Genomic DNA, 16,328 nt, shown 5'->3' with positions numbered 1-16,328 from the left:
AATTTTAATTTAGAGTAAGTAAATTTAGAGTAACGAGTAAGATATTTTGTAATGTTGAAAATTATATAAATGTTTAAAATTTATAACATTTCAACAATTAGCAATAATCAATTACTGCGAATTGGAATACAAATATATTATGTAATAATATATTGCAACAATATATTATGAAAAAATATATATAGTATTTTTTCTTCATTCCTAATTTCAGCATTATGCCGTTATTTTAACAATATAAAACATATATCTTCAAGTAATAAATAATGATTCTTAACGTATACATATTATACTTTAAGATTATTAAATTTTTTATAGACTAGTCAAAGTCCAAATCCATTTGGAAACAAAATGTGATTTATAAAAAATTAATATTGCAATTTTATGGATTTACCAATTCACACGGACGGAATAATTCGATGAAAGCTTATTAATCGCGTATGCAAACTATGAGGCGCAACTTTTCTCTCAATACCATAAAATAACAGATATCATGGCGCCTTTTTGAAGCGTGAACAAATTACGGGTTAAATCATTGAGCGCTTTCCAATTGCCACGCTGACTGAAGCCTGACCGCCATTTAGTGGACCGTACATACAGAGCGATCGTTCAACGTGTAAAAATACGCGCCACTTTTGACATCATAATGAGATTGAGCGTCATTATAAGCGCATAAACACGTTCGACGCTCAAAAGGGGATAAAACGCGGCTTAATTATGTGCAATTAAACCCGGATGGCACGAATAGATAACAGAGTCCCAATGAAAACGATGTACCCGCTAATGGATTAAAGTCCAATTTTCTTCTCGTACAAACGACCTAACAATTACTGACGAGAGTATCATTGACAAATACATTGACGATACGACCGTCAACATTGAAAAATAAATAGCAATGCTTTACGCATGCTTTAAAGCCATTAATATCACAAAGAAATAATTGGGATTATATCGCGCTTATTCAAGCGTAATAATTAACAAAAGGCTAATAATCTGATAAAAATACAATGTAATAAATTATAATTGCATAATGCTCTCTGCAATGTTGATAATGCATATCGTCATTATTATCAGAATATAATAATATATTTCCACAAATTCATTAAAAGCGGAATATTAATCTCTTAATATTTTTATACAATCAATATCTACGTGATACGCGAGATAAATAAATATCTCGGGGGAAATCGACCTGAATATCCAACACAATTATAAAATGTCTCATTGCGCGGAACTTCTTTTACAAGGCTTCTCTGCAACGATCGCTTGTTGTAAAAGCTCCGACCGGCATTTGAAATTGCGTGTGCAGCTCCTGAAGACTCGACTGAAGAAACACCGAGGCGGAGTCGTTAAACTTATCGTCGCTGTTAATGAGTAGGGACTTGTAAAGAGACAGCCAACAGCATTTATCTCTCGTCGCGGCTCTTTGTGACGCGGACTGCAATCAACGGTGTAAAGGAGTTCGGTCTACAAACCCCTTACATGACTAACTTCGTTGCATCGAGACTTTCCTCCTTTATCTCCCACGCACAAGAAATCCCGAAAAACATTCGGCATTCCGCGCTTAAGAAACTTACGTTTTCTTCTAAACAGGCCACGTATTCTCTTTTGTTCTTTCATGCATTTCGTTCATTGCTTCAGTCACGTCACGTCTTTAATCATCGAGCGTGCACGGGGCAGTCGAGGAAAACAAACTTTAGTTCTTTGAGTAAAATGGTGGGTTTGAGGGACCAGTGGTGAATCGTCTGAAAGACGATTATTGTACGATCGTATTTTTTATTGCTGAAGCTGGTGTTGTAAACTTCAGTTTATATATATGAATAAACAAAAATTCTAATGCGAAAATATCTACGGTACAATAATTTTGAGTTATATAAATAATTAAAATTATCCAATGATATCAAAAGTTCGCGCAAAGTTTAGATTTGTATAAGTTTAAATCTGTCGCGATCTATTGAATGTTATAAATTTCTTTAATTCGGAGGTAATACTGATTTACTAATTTTCCATCATTTGGTTTCTCTTATTACATGCAGATACTATGCTATTGTACATAACTGCAGCAATCAACTGATATTGATTAGCGATAGCGAATTTTACTGTAACACACCTATCATCTAATTCTAATGTATCACATACATATATCAGAGAGAAACGTTTTCTTTCTATTCTTCCCGTATCTTTTAAACTGAATTTGATGGAAATATATTACATTATAATTTCTAATATCTCGTCAATTCTCGAAGTTTGATAATAAACTGAATCATAAAAAATAAGGAAGATAATCAAGCACATATCTGCCTATATTTAATCATTTCTTTTTTAATATTCTTTTTCCTAAAATGGATTGAGCAATGAACCTATGAGACATTATATCTACTTATAATCCGCACGAATATAAAAAACGGGCTAACTAAGAACCAGGCGCGGTAAATAATGCGCGAAAGTTTTATTTTTATTTCTATTTTACATATCTTCCAACCTTGCCTCAGTGGTCGAATTGGTACGACACCTTCACGGAATGAAGAAAGTTCCAGGTTCGAACCCTGGCTGAGGTAATATTTTTCGCAATGATTTCTTTACAGTTATTTAGATGCATATAGCATCAAAAATTAAAATCGAATTGATTTAATTAGGTGTAGGAGGTGGGGGGATTTTATTACTCCAACCGGAGCTGTGTTTCAAGTCTGACAAATTTAGTCGGCACTCAGTCAAGGTTGGAAGATATGTAAAATAGAAATAAAAATAAAACTTTCACGCATTATTTACCGCGCCTGGTTCTTAAGTTATGGAACCTATACTTCGAATTCTATTTATAATATTTTTATATTCTAAACTTGATGTTTTAATTACACATATCTTCTCTATTTATAACACACTATTTTTTCATAGTTTCATTCCCTCAAATGGAAATCAAATATAACTTAACACTCACCGATACGATGCGCAGCAGCGCGGAGTTGTAGCACGACTACGTTGATCTGTAAAATACAAATATATCCAGATTTAAAAGCGGCATCAAACTATTGTTTCAAAATATAATTGCGCACATTGAATTTTTACATATTTTTCTTTTAAGTGAAGATATTCATTAAAATAATTATATAATTTCCAAAAAATAACATTCCTCAGGTTTATGAATAATAAGCAATTAATAAAGTTAACAATATTATTTAAATACATAATAAACTCACTTTATGGTTGCTCCGCCGGTGCCCGATGCCTCCCAAGCCTCCTCCTCCTCTCAGAAATTCCTTCTCGCACTTGCGCAACACTCACTCGCGTAACTCAATCACACGGCACTTTGTTCGACATTTCTGAAATAAATCACAAGCGGATTGTATTTTATTATATTGCGACGGAATAAAATATAGAAATGTACAAATTTACTATTTGCTTAGCATTCACGACATTTTGTAAATTATAATCTGCATTTCCACGAAATCTCAAGAAGGAGATAGTTTTAACGAATCATTGATGTATACAAACGCTGAATTTATATTATGTAATTGATGAATATTAAAATGCGAATGTAATTGCGCAATTGTACTTACTAATTAAACTATAAACTCGCGTTGCAACGAACTTGGAGTTAAATGCTTTTCGTGACCGTGACGCTTTGTTAATAACCGAAAAATTCGTAAATGGTGTCGATATCTTCACACCGATATCGCGCAATACAATTAATGAAGTCGAGTTAATAAACTAATTAAAACGCGATAGACCGGCCGAAAATATACAATCGAAATTTCAGTATTGCGCAATACATTTGGAATGCGTGAATCCCGCTAAATAAACGTATTATTAATAAATGGTCAATATATCGTGGCTTTCCGGTACTTGAATCATTCGATTCGGTGGTTCGCTTATAACTCGGCGCTTTCAATCCGAAAACGATGAACAAATTACATTTTATAGGATCGATGAAAAATGCGAACCGAAATACAATGCGAATATCGTTAAAGAAATAGTTATGGCCCGTAAATATCGCAACGAGGCAATAATTCCCCTCTTCCGTTGCTTCGATTTGTGCTTTAAACGATTAACATTAAACAACGTTAAACGTGAAATATTCACGTCGATAATTATTTTCGTCATCTTAATATACTTATGTATCGTTAAGCATAATTATTAGCTAATTAACGCGAATGGATAAATGTGAAATGAGAGAGTTAGAGAGAGAGTGATCGCGTATATTCTTGTCGCGATCGCGTCTCGAAAAGCAATACGACGATATGCGGAGCGGCACGCACCGCGACTTACTCGCTCGATCGTTTCCGCGTGAATGATAGCGCGGCGACCTTGTTTACGCAGCACAGGTCTGGTAAGTACGTCACAACTACAAGAGTCAAAACCAAGACTGCCGTCCCGAAATATCCTTCCAAATATTATAACGCTTTATAAACTACATTCAAGCTGATGAATATTCTATTTCTTTTCAAACAAATTATTAATATATGCTCGATGTACACGTATTATGGATATTCGTTATTAAAATTACTTAATACGATGTACTTTGCGGTACCTGTGAGAGCGCGATAGACAAATTATACGAAATATACAAAGATCTCGTGTACGTAATATGTCATGCGTACTCGACTCTGTTTGCAAAACGAGCGCCGAGAACTGTGTAACAGCCGTTATAAAATGTAACGTATTACAAAATAAATTCACAGATATTCTATTTTTTTGTATAAGTTAATTTGAAAGCATTATTTTACACGCGCGACGCGCTTTGCTTCATAAACTTGTTACCGTATGGAAAAATTATTAATTTTGGAACAATTAATTGTAAAATTATTTTTAAAAATTACATCTATTTTGCATGTAACAGCTAAAATTCTAATACTAATTATGTATTATATAAAGTGGGTTTAATTTCCAGAATGTGCTATTAAAAGATTGTACAGTAGTACTTTCTATAAGAAATATACGTAAGTTCCGTAGATAGTAAAGGGACCAAATGTCGCGATCCACCGCAAAACCCAATAACAATGTCGATACGTTGCAACCGAGTACTTTCCACCATTACGACGTTTTTTAACCGCCGAGATGGACGCAAAACCTTTTTATTTCTTTCGTGAACGGACGCGCCGACGTGGTGAAGTATAAAAGAGCGAAGTAACGGAAGAAGCCGTCGTTGAAGTCGAAGAAAGACAAACCACTCGGTCGTGACGAGTCGTAAGTTTCCGCAGCCGGTAGTACCGGGACTCTGGAACGAAACTAATCGAAGAGCATGACGCAGAAGCCTCTCATCCGTGGAGGGTCGCCGCTATTGACTTAGCAAAGTTTGGATTGCCGTGCGGATAAGACGCGCAGCAGAGTCAGCAGGCGACCTGCGGAAGCTTCCAGCGGAGCTTCAGCCTCATCCTCGTCTTCACGCGTATTCGGTAACGAAACTTCCGGTCGCACAGTCTGCGTTTAAAGCGACCGGCGGCGAATTACGACGACGGCCGGACATGGACCTGCACTAAAACCGACATTAATACTTGTTCTGTCGAGACTCGCGAAAATACCAGATTCGACGTGTACAAGCGTTTGCTTTTGAACGGATAAATGTCTTCCCTTTGCGTTTTATAATACTCGTAGTTATATTAAAATTATATATTGAAGATATAATCCAAAAAGTAAAGTTATTGATAAAATACACAAGTGCTTTTTAACGCACTTATTATTAAAAAATTTAAAATATATTTATTTTTAGTCGCGTGTAATGATAATTATTTCACATAAAAAATGGCATATATATTTCTTTTCTTATTAATAATTTCATATAATAGATATTATTAATTGCAAATTATTTAAAAAAAACCAAGCTCATAAGCGTTAAACAAGCCAAAATATTTAATTCCAAATTAGAAATAATGTTGTCTAAAAAATTGAGAATTGCGGAAATATAGATTTATATAAAGAATAGAAAATATTCTAAGCAAGCTAAATAGTAATAAATTATTATAAATACAATATTGTCATCAGTTTTTCTTAGCTTGCGTAAAAACAATATAAAAATATCAAATAAAGAAATATACTTTCCGAAGTTTATGGAAATTCGAAGGGAGTGACAGATTAATCATCCACGTTGCTTTGCCCGAGGAAAGAGTTCCTCGTACAAATGTCAGGAAAAGTCAAGTCAAAGGCAGAATCGGAGAATGCATTTATATCGTTCGCGAAAGACAACGCGGCGCTCGTTGTCTCGTTAAGTCGACAGAGATCGAGCGTTCGTTCCTTTGGTCTGCGAGAAGGAGCATCGCCCCTTTTCAATACGTCAACCCCATTCAACCTCCGGGGACCCTGGAATCTTTTCTCTGAGCAAGGTGGCTCACGAAGACATCCTTTGCATAAAGGAACACGGTCGGCTTTGATAAAGAGAAAAAGACAGAGGAGCCCGAAAAATAACGATGCTGCGGTGCGCATACATGGATAATTCGTACGTGGAAAATATCCTTCAAACTTGATTAACGATTTCTGAGTATGCGACGCTGCATGCAAAACACGAAATAAATAAAGTTTTCGTCGTTTTTCGTCATGTTTAATTTACAAGAACAAATTATCCACATACATACATATATATATATATGTATATATGTATATATATATATATATATATATATACACACACACACTTTAAATGTAATTATAACTAGTGTTATTCTTAACTGCACAATCATATGTATTTTACTACGATAGAGCATGAAATGTTCGTACCTATCAAACATAAATAATCTAATTATATCAAAATAAAATATTCCTTTAATTCTTATTGTCAAAAAAATGTTTCTGTGATGATCTCAATAATTAGATAACCTGTTAGCGACGATAGAATATCAAAATTCAAACCGCGGACCAATCAGAAAAGTGCGAGATTGTTTTCCGCAATTGTTCGTGTTAAGTAGAAACAGATGTATCTCTCCAGACATTATTTAATAATTTTAGTATGTCGAAATTCGTTAATAAAGCGCTCGCTATAGCTTGATTTTCGCGACCGAGTCGAGGCTTGATGGCGAGCGAGCACGTGAAAACGTGGGAAGGAACGGGATGAATGCTATCGTTTCGCGATAATGGCCGTAATGACGACGATAATGCCTCGACACATGCGCCGCGGAGAACCGGCGGCTTGATATATCATTTAAATCACGACCGGTATCATTACGTACGGATGCTCCTCGTCGTAACAACGATTCCGACCACAGAGAGTGCCGGAGTTAAGCGCACCCTATGGAGAAGACGCTCGTGCGGTGTCGTTAACAATGTCATCTCCTTGTCGTCCACCTACGCGAACGACTGAATATGAAGTAAGCGGGTGCCACACGACGAGTCGTTTGCGGCAATAACGATAGCCCCAACGGTAATAACCCTCTTCGTTTATACACATTGATGGAGCTCTACCGTTGCCAACGAGGAGGCATCACACGTGGAATTACGAGCGTTCGCTTTGTCTCTATTGTGAATGGAAATTTCAGAGTTATATTTCTTACATATATAGCGATATGGGTTCTGAGTAAACTGATCGTTAAGTAGCCTTCTTTACGCGTGGTGTGGTTTAATATATAGGTGCCTATCTATTCCTTCCTAATCTCCTTTTGTTTTCAAACATAATAATAATTCAGTTACAGTGATACAATAATAATTAGTGAGGTACAATTAATGTTATATAATAATTACTCTTGTGGAGTGTCAGTTTCTCAGAAAAGATTTAAAAAAACCTATCTGTATATTTGCATTTTAAAGTTAAAAAGAAAATAAACAATTAATAATTTTAAATCATAAAAATATGTTGTTATACATATATAAGCAACAAGATATAACAAATGCTATGATTCTGAGTTTAATTAATCGTATGTCACAGCACCTTTTTTTCATTAGACACATATTGAGAAACGTTTTTTTCTATTAATGTACTGAATAATATTTTTTTATAAAAAACTATCTTTTCTTTACATAAATTCCTAAACTCTTCAACTTTAAACTCATGTAACCATCGACATCTGATCGACAAATCGCCCCTTCTTCAATTTCAAACTATTATTGGGCACAGGTCGTGTTTGCAATTGTTAATATTTTCCCAATTTCGAAAACCACGACCGTTTATTTACGCGATAGAAAATTCTCGGATGATCCTGAGGGATTATCGTCAGATTTAAATCATACGCATCCGCGTGAGTGAATCATTTCAGTCGTGTATTCGTTTGCAAAGTCAAATTAATTCGTATAATCTTCGTTATCGCACAAAGCGGAGTGCATAAACCTCCGGTGCTTGCTAACCAATAATAGAATTTCTCTCCTCCGCCCGTGTTATTTCCGAATGAAATGGATAATACCAATTTCCACAATGCACGTTGCAAATGCATCGCGCTCAATAGATTTGACGCTCTCTAATGTTTAACGTCCGCCGGTTTATTCATTGACTTCAAAAGCGCGACCATTTGCTTAAGAGTGAAGTTTTTCCGTTTCTATATGTGACTCGATCGTATTGCACACTCGTTTATTTTTACTGCCATCGGATATTTATTTTGAAAATTTTTTAAACAGCACTACAAATAACAATCTTACATAAAATTGGATGTTGTTTTCCAGAGTAGAGAGATATTGAAAATTGTTTTTAACAGTACAAATATATTCGTTATATATTTGCTGTTTTAATTTAAAACAACGCGTTTCGCGAGGCAAATCCTCTCGATTTAATATTACGCCAGATTGCGTTTCCGCGATAGACAGTATTTTCTTAACGGACTAAAATCATGGGGCGCGCGCATGTTTTCTCTGGGTTGAGAGAAATCGCGATCTTTCTTGTTTCTGTATTTTCCAAGCGAAGTAAACTTATCTACATTATTCAAATGATCCTTCGGAGTTCTCGTTTTAGCCTCGTCCAATATTACTCGCAACCGCCACAGTGAGAGGAGACGGAATTCATCCCTGTACCGCGGGGATCAGCGTCGCAATGGATTAAACTATGCACGGCCATGTCGGGAATGCGTTGATAACATTATGCGCATCTTTTTCCCTCATGAATGTCGCCGAGATGCGGACGGACGGAACGAGTGGATTTATAACGGAGGCGAAAGATTCCCCGCCGCCCCTCCCCTCCACCGCCTTCCCCTCGACAAGACCACCGTGCGTAATATTCATTCTGCGAGATACGTTCCTTGTAACACAGGGCGGAAAATCAAGGTTCTATACCGCGCGAGTTACAATCCTCCCCCACAGGCTGTCCTTCGTCCTTCGTCGACTTATTATTCCGCATTGTTCCAATCGCCCTACTACGTTCTTCGTCTCGGTATCGCGCGTCCATAACACGCGCGCGAATCGCGTCCAATTGGGCATGTATCGCGCGCGAGCACGATTAAATTCACTCACCGGGCGAGAGAGGAAACTATTTCGTAACTTGGCCCGCTTTGCAGATTCGCAACTACAGATTAAGCGAGAAGGAGTAGGACAGAGCGGCGGCAACGGTAAAGAAGAAGCGCAGACTCTGGGGGATGTTGGAGCGCGAGATAACGTGCACGGTTTAGGCTGTATGTACTAAGCCGGTCGCCGAACAAGAATACGCGCTACTGCAGCTGCGACATTCTAGCTGCTACATACATGTGCCATATTGTATACGTTAGCTCGTGCATGAAAGAAAACGTTCTTGGCAGAAAAAGATGATTAAAAGACGACATGGGAGCAACGTCCTTAATTTAAATTTTCTTGTCTAGCTAGATACATTATCCACACTGTTTAAAAATAAAGTTTTCAAATATTAAAATAATCGAGAAAATATCAAAGTCAATTTAGTATTTTGCCGAACATCTAATTTTTTTTTTAAGTTTTATAAGAAAAAATTGCTACTTGAATCATGCGATATAATCAAAGAATAACTCATTCATTAGACTTATTGAAGAGCTATGAATTTGTTTTAGATCTTTAATCATTTCTTTCCTCTAATTATTCTATTATTATTATAAATTCTCTAATAATTATAATAATGAGTATTTTGAATAATATAATATTAAATTAAGAAAAAAATAGCACGTTTAATTTGTGGCTTCTTATTTTACACGATAATCGTAAATCTTATAGCAGGGACACTGAATATTTTATCATTTCCTACGTCTATCGGGAATATGTTCGGATGCGCTCGAAACCGCGCAATATAGTTGCTCCGGGAAAATAGCTTTCATTCGTGGCAGAATAATTGAGGTCACCGCACCACTTCGATGAACGCGGAAATCGGCCGAAATCCCGAAAATCGAATTTTCCGCCTTCGCTCCAATTTCAGTCGGCTTTTAATAAGTCAACAGACAAGCTCGCTCGATATTCAGCCCAACGTGCGGTACCACGGCACAGGCCAATACCGAAACGGTCGTCCTCCCCGTCCGCGTCGTCGTCGGGGCGAAGGCGCGCAGTTCGCGTTTCGTTCCAACGCGTCACGTGCACGCCGTCACCGCGAACCACTTCAAATCTGACACCGCATCGGCGCACGTACGCAGCCGGTTTAAGCGGGCATGTTTGCACTGCCAGTGTTCCGCTAACGAACCTATATCCAACCACCCCGAACCCGTCTCGCGAACCCTTAGCGACCCCGGTTGACTCCTCGTCGTCGCTGTATTCAACTGCCATGTTTCACTCCCCGCTTACGCATATTCGCTTTAATGATATAAGTCGAAACGCCGCGAAACTCTTGACGCGTCGAAATCGTTTCTCTAGAATTCTAATTCTCAATCGCGGCACGTCACGTCGAAGAGAAAGCGCATTTCTTCTATTTGCATACGCAAAGACCAATTTTTTTTCAAAGATATCAACAAATTATTTCAATTTTTCTGCACTCTTTTTCTTGTTTTTTTTTTTAAAGAACGTAAGTATAAATACATTGCAAAAAATGTTTATATGTTATAATTTTCCATTGTATTTAAATTTTAATCTATTTCGTTTATTTCTGATTTCTAAAACATATAATAATGTCACCATCGGAAAAAAAAGACGAGGATTCGATGGCTGTGCCGATAGAGTTATTTTGTAGATCTCAAGTCAGCAAATAAAGAGGCAGGAAACGATACAACATTCTCCAAAGAGTTAAATGTATTCATCAATTGTTTAGATTTACCGAAGAGATACTCCGAGGCTAATTCAAATGCGAGAACTAGAGAAACACGGTCAAACAACTGTTAGTGCACGAGTCAGTAGGGAAGAGAAGGTGAGTTGTTCCCTGTCAGAAACAGTTACAAACGCATTTAAGGAAGTTAAATCGGGATGTTTGTTCCTCAACATTTGGCGGCTCTGGCTAAATTCAAGGATTTGCGAGATTAGTTTCAATTTTGAAGGAAATATAGCAGCCGATGTGCAATGACACGAATGTTTGCATGGCCAAATGGCTAATAATTCCAATTTATAAGCTTGTTGTGTTGTTAACGTACCGCTACGAAACGTTTTAAACCTTTGTATATCGATTAGAATCGTATCGGCTTAATTTGAAATATTTAATTTCTCATTTGCATTGCGCGGACAAGTGCCTGACAATGCTAACTTGCGAGATAAACTCGTCGCTGCGAAATGTAAACGGGACTGAACGAAGCGACCGAATTTGGAAGCATCAGGTGTTATTATTTGAGGAAGGCGCAAAAGGCGCGGAAAAACAATGGCGCGGACGCTGCTGCCGTCCCGCGTAAATAAAGAGATAATTTATGATCGTTACACAATGATCGTCATAAATCGCATTTCTACTGGTCGACAGAACGTGCCGTTATGCGAGGAACTCCGCTTCCGCCCGTTAGCCTCAATCCCACCCCCGCACCTCCGTGCCGCGCCGCACTGTCGATATTTTACCGCGGGAACGCAATACACGGCTGGCATAATTTATCTGTTTTCAAATATGCCCGCGCCGATAGATTTACATATTTTAATATAAATTCCTAAATGCCGGCCCCCGTCCATACAGACAGCCCCATGAAGCACCGAGTACGTCTTTATCGATCATCATCCCGCCGCTCTCCTGTGCTTTATATCTTGCTTCTTATATACCCCCGCCTTTCCTTAATGTAACAGCTAAGAGCACCTAAAAGTGACGAATAAAAGCGACGGATTCTTTACATGTCCTCGCGTTATTAATTGTACCGTAGAAAGTAAAATAATAGCGCGGGACTATCATAACTTAAAGCTATACCTGCATGCAATTTTTTTATAAGTGTTTAGGAGGAATATAATCAGTTTATAACTGAATATATATAACAATATTTAAATATTTAAATATATGTATAGTTTTGATTGATATATAGTTGTATATAATGTTAATAGTTTAATAATTATTATAATATTGTATTTATTATTGTAGCTCTGTAAAAGAAGAAAAATCCTTGATTAAATGATATCGATATATTCGATATCATATGCAACCTTCGAAATAAGCAATGAATTGAATGTAGTATCTCATCCATAACTATACACACTAACTGCGAGAAACGCAGAGATCTAATCACAGAGCTAGAATACACTTAGATTTTGACAGGACCCGACATCCGATGCATGCCGGGAAAATCGATTTTCCTGATAACGCGACGCGATTCCAACTGCTCGAAGCACGACGGAACTTGTTTGACACCTTAACTATCGCTCGCACTCGAATGCCTCCCTGGTTGACAGTCGAGCTTGGTACAGTGTGTGTCGCTATTATCGGAAGTTCATGTTTAGAGAAGCACGCACACGGATGCGCAACGTGAAGATAACGGGAGACGTCCGTTTGTGTATAGGAAACGCGCATTTCGATCGTTCACGTATAAATGCCAAATGACACCGCTATATTTGTCATGCGCCAAGCAGGATGTAACCACTGGATGCATGTAGCAGCCACTTCGTCGAAATTTGAATACAACGATTGCACGTGAACGTATTGCCGATAACGTTGCCTCGCGATAAGCGGAATTTGTCACAATCTGAATTTCGAGTATATCTTTTTAGTGCGATATTTATAAGTACAAGGCATCGCGCGAGACAAACATAGCGATATCCGATAGCTGATATTTGTCTGCTAATTACATATTGACCATAAATTTCGAGTGTACATTCTTGCGTTGTAGAATACACAAAAAATATCTTTATTGTCATTTTTATTGTATTCTTATAAAACAAAGATAGGTATATACAAAATTCCTATCTCAGATTTTATTGGATCATTTATTTTCATTTTCTAGATATAAGTAAACGTACATTAGAGAAAAGATAACATTAGTGAAACTATTAAGTGAAATGTAGACAGTATTACGATAAGAAAAGAGCATTTTTTCATATAAAAAATGCAAAGCAACATGAAAGCTTAGTCTTCACGAACCTCAAGTTTCCTACTTTATTATTAGCGTAAAGTTGTTACTTGTAAAGTTGTTGATGCATTAAAAGACGGGCATCTTAGTGGAGATATTCTTCATGGCAACTCCCCGGTATGCTGGATGGTAAGCTCCGTAATCTGCAATTAAGTAACGCATAAAACAATTTTCCTATATTTATCAGGGAGAAAGTACGTTAACGATCGTTTGAACCTGAACTTCTGGTCGCGTTCCAAGAGCATAAATGAGTGCATCCGCTATGTCTTTCGGTTGAAGAGTTGGTACTTTATCGAAAAAGTCTTTCATTTCCTTCGAATCCATACATATGTTCGTTTTTACAGTACCAGGACTAATGCTCTAAAAAGACCGTACAAGTAATAGTCTATAATAATTATTTGCATTGATAAAAAGACGTGTGCCTGGTAATATTTTGCATAAAAATAATATATTATAAACTTTATAATAACACCTGATGTTACACTCCTGATATATATGTATAAGCAGCGACCATTGTTTATTGCGGCTCTTATTCTTTTGTCGCAGATAGTTTGTCGCCAATATATCAATATTGCGATATTATACATAATATTTCACACGTTCTACTAATTATATATAAATATTATCATCTATATGAAGTAATATTAAAAAATAGAACAGCAAAAAATGAAAACTCGAAATATGATCGCTTACGGTAATTCGAATAGGAGCCTTAATTGATGCTAATTCTCGTCGTACTACATGAGTCAGAGCAACAGACCCATGCTTAGTAGCGGGATACAGATTGAAATCAGCCAACAAACCCACCGTCGAAACATTCGTCAGTAAATAATGGCCTAGAACACTGCACATCAAAAATATTAATATTAAACATATATTGCACAGTAAATAAACACTAAATTTTCTAAAAAGATTTCTCGCAATCCTTGTCTTATGATTTATGAAAAACTCAAAAAAATATTTATCTTACGAAAATTATTTATTCTAAAGATTTGTGGGACTTATTCAGTCATTGTTAACATACGAATCATAGGTAACAATACCTGTTGATATTGAAAACATGTCCTTCGACGTTTCGTTTGCGCATCGAACGCACCGCTTTGTTGATACACACTGCGACTGCGAGGACATTAATATTTAACAGTCTTTCGAATGTCTTCCTGTCGCTCTCTGCAAGTGTAATTTATGGAATATTTTTAAATGCGCCAAGAGGAAATGTGCGACGGAGAAAATCTAAGTCTTTTATTGTAATACTGTCAGTATATCTCTGAACAAGATATAACCCCTTCATAAGAGGCCGCTGCGTTTTTGAACGACCTTAATAACACTTCACGATCAAAATTAGATTTTTAAATGAGATATTTAATCAGTTCTCAAATTCTTCAAATACTCCAAAATACTAAAACGTTGACATTTGATTCTTCTATAGATGTATATTTGTATATTTATACATCGTTTCTTTTAAATGGATTACAATATTCGTTATTTAAAAAAAAAAAAACTTTTTAAAAATGAATGTATATAAGTTCATAGTTTTAAATTAATATTAACCTGGTTGCATATTAAAATTAAATGTACAACATACATATTATATTTTTGTAGTTAATCACAGAGAGAGTTACGGACTCATTTATACCGCTATAAGAGCATACAAATAATATTCATTTCTAATAACTTAAAAGTCTCTATCCTTATTTGTGATATTCTGTATAAATATGTGACTTATCATACCTATTACTCGTGAAGTTTCGATAACCCCAGCATTGTTGACCATAACATCCACACCACCTAATGTCTCAATATGCGAGAATGCCGCATCGATCTCGTCCTCGCGAGTTATATCGCAGCATATGGTATGTAACGTGCCTGGGAAACCTTCCCGCCTGCATTCCGCATCGAGTTTCGCTAATCTTTCTTTCTGGACATCCAGAGCGGCCACGTTCACTCCGTTTTGCAGAAGAGCACATGTAATTGCTTCGCCGATGCCGGATGCAGCGCCGGTAACGACTGCGGTTTTACCAAGCCAACGATCCATAATTGCCTGTCTGCAAGTACGACGTAGCTCGCGGTTGACATGCCACTAATAACTACCGAGCCGAAAATAATATCAAGCTGGTAAAAAGCGTAATCATGAGCATTCACAATCGCAGCGACGTTAAATTCAGCCGTGAATTTGTGGAAATGGCATTTCGATTAACAACACTAACGCTGACTTATATATTATACTTACATGCGTATCTCCTATTCGCGACTGTCAGTGAAACTAGTTTGTCACAAAATACACTGCGAAAATCGTGTTTTTCCGATACGAAATGGTAGTTGCTGCAGTGATAAAAAATTATCTGACGCAGCAGGTCAAACCGGTTACATCAATGTCGATTATACGATGTGGTATCATACGAACTACGCGTAGCAAGTCACGTAATGTCGTAATATAATCGGAGCAATTCTGATATGAGTGAATCACTCTTTCACTCGGAGTGGGGTTGCTAAACTCAGAGATTGCACATGATTGCACATGATTACACGGACGAGTGTATAATTCTCTATAAGTGAATATTATAGTCAACACACCTACGTGCACACACATATTCATTCCTTTAACATATAAATTCATTCATTCCTTTACAAAAGTACATAGATACATCGTAATAATATAACAAATTTATGAGTTCTATTCTAAACTTCCAAATTAAGGACTAGAATAAAGATCTGTCTATATAAGACGTGTATATATATATACACATTTTATAATTTTTTAAATAATATTACTGTATAACTTTTTTTTATGTCTCTATATTATTATATTAATTACGAAATCACAGTAATTGATGTATTAATACATCCTTGCTATTATTCAAAATAAAGGAAAGAGATAAAGATTTCCCTTAAGGAGCAGACGCGAACGAGCCATTAATTTTCTTATAATCCACAGCCAGCGAACTGCTATGTTAAAAGTTTTTATACTCGTATCACACAACTCTAATAGAGAATATTCTGTGAGGGACCATTTTTCGTCGTAGACGTGTCCCGAACGTTGAG

At 36.6% G+C, this 16,328-nt stretch overlaps 2 protein-coding genes across 3 annotated transcripts in view; both read right to left on the bottom strand.

Moving 5' to 3' along the window:
- Window positions 1–16,328, bottom strand: part of LOC139816739 (uncharacterized) — a 93,378-nt gene that overhangs the window by 51,693 nt on the left and 25,357 nt on the right. Inside the window, exons 2-3 of the mRNA XM_071784450.1 lie at window positions 3,192–3,314; window positions 2,933–2,978 (exon numbers count right to left, since the gene is read on the bottom strand). The gene's annotated coding sequence lies outside the window, so the exon portion shown is untranslated. The remainder of the gene's footprint in view (window positions 1–2,932; window positions 2,979–3,191; window positions 3,315–16,328) is intronic.
- LOC139816738 (farnesol dehydrogenase) lies at window positions 13,125–15,696 on the bottom strand. Of its 2 annotated transcripts, none has more exons than XM_071784448.1 (6): window positions 15,517–15,696; window positions 15,018–15,373; window positions 14,330–14,456; window positions 13,980–14,130; window positions 13,503–13,646; window positions 13,125–13,429 (listed from the first exon to the last, which is right to left on the bottom strand). In XM_071784448.1, the coding sequence occupies exons 2-6, from the start codon at window positions 15,319–15,321 to the stop codon at window positions 13,388–13,390; spliced, it is 768 nt and encodes a 255-aa protein (XP_071640549.1). In that variant the 5' UTR covers window positions 15,322–15,373; window positions 15,517–15,696; the 3' UTR covers window positions 13,125–13,387. The 2 variants fall into 2 exon arrangements, with proteins under 2 accessions (XP_071640549.1, XP_071640548.1); XM_071784447.1 differs by having other exon boundaries at window positions 15,018–15,331.

Source organism: Temnothorax longispinosus, chromosome 7 (genome assembly GCF_030848805.1).
Source record: "Temnothorax longispinosus isolate EJ_2023e chromosome 7, Tlon_JGU_v1, whole genome shotgun sequence".
NCBI classification, from domain to species: domain Eukaryota; kingdom Metazoa; phylum Arthropoda; class Insecta; order Hymenoptera; family Formicidae; genus Temnothorax; species Temnothorax longispinosus.
This window is presented reverse-complemented; position numbering and strand designations above follow the sequence as displayed.

Bases quoted from the DNA above. Each gene is read 5' to 3' on its own strand.
- LOC139816738 (XM_071784448.1), bottom strand. From the start codon at position 15,321: ATGGATCGTTGGCTTGGTAAAACCGCAGTCGTTACCGGCGCTGCATCC. The intron at 14,457-15,017 runs GTATGATAAGTC...TTACACTTGCAG, and splicing joins CGAAACTTCACGAGTAATAG to AGAGCGACAGGAAGACATTC. The intron at 13,430-13,502 runs GTTCAAACGATC...ACTTAATTGCAG, and splicing joins GAACGCGACCAGAAGTTCAG to ATTACGGAGCTTACCATCCA.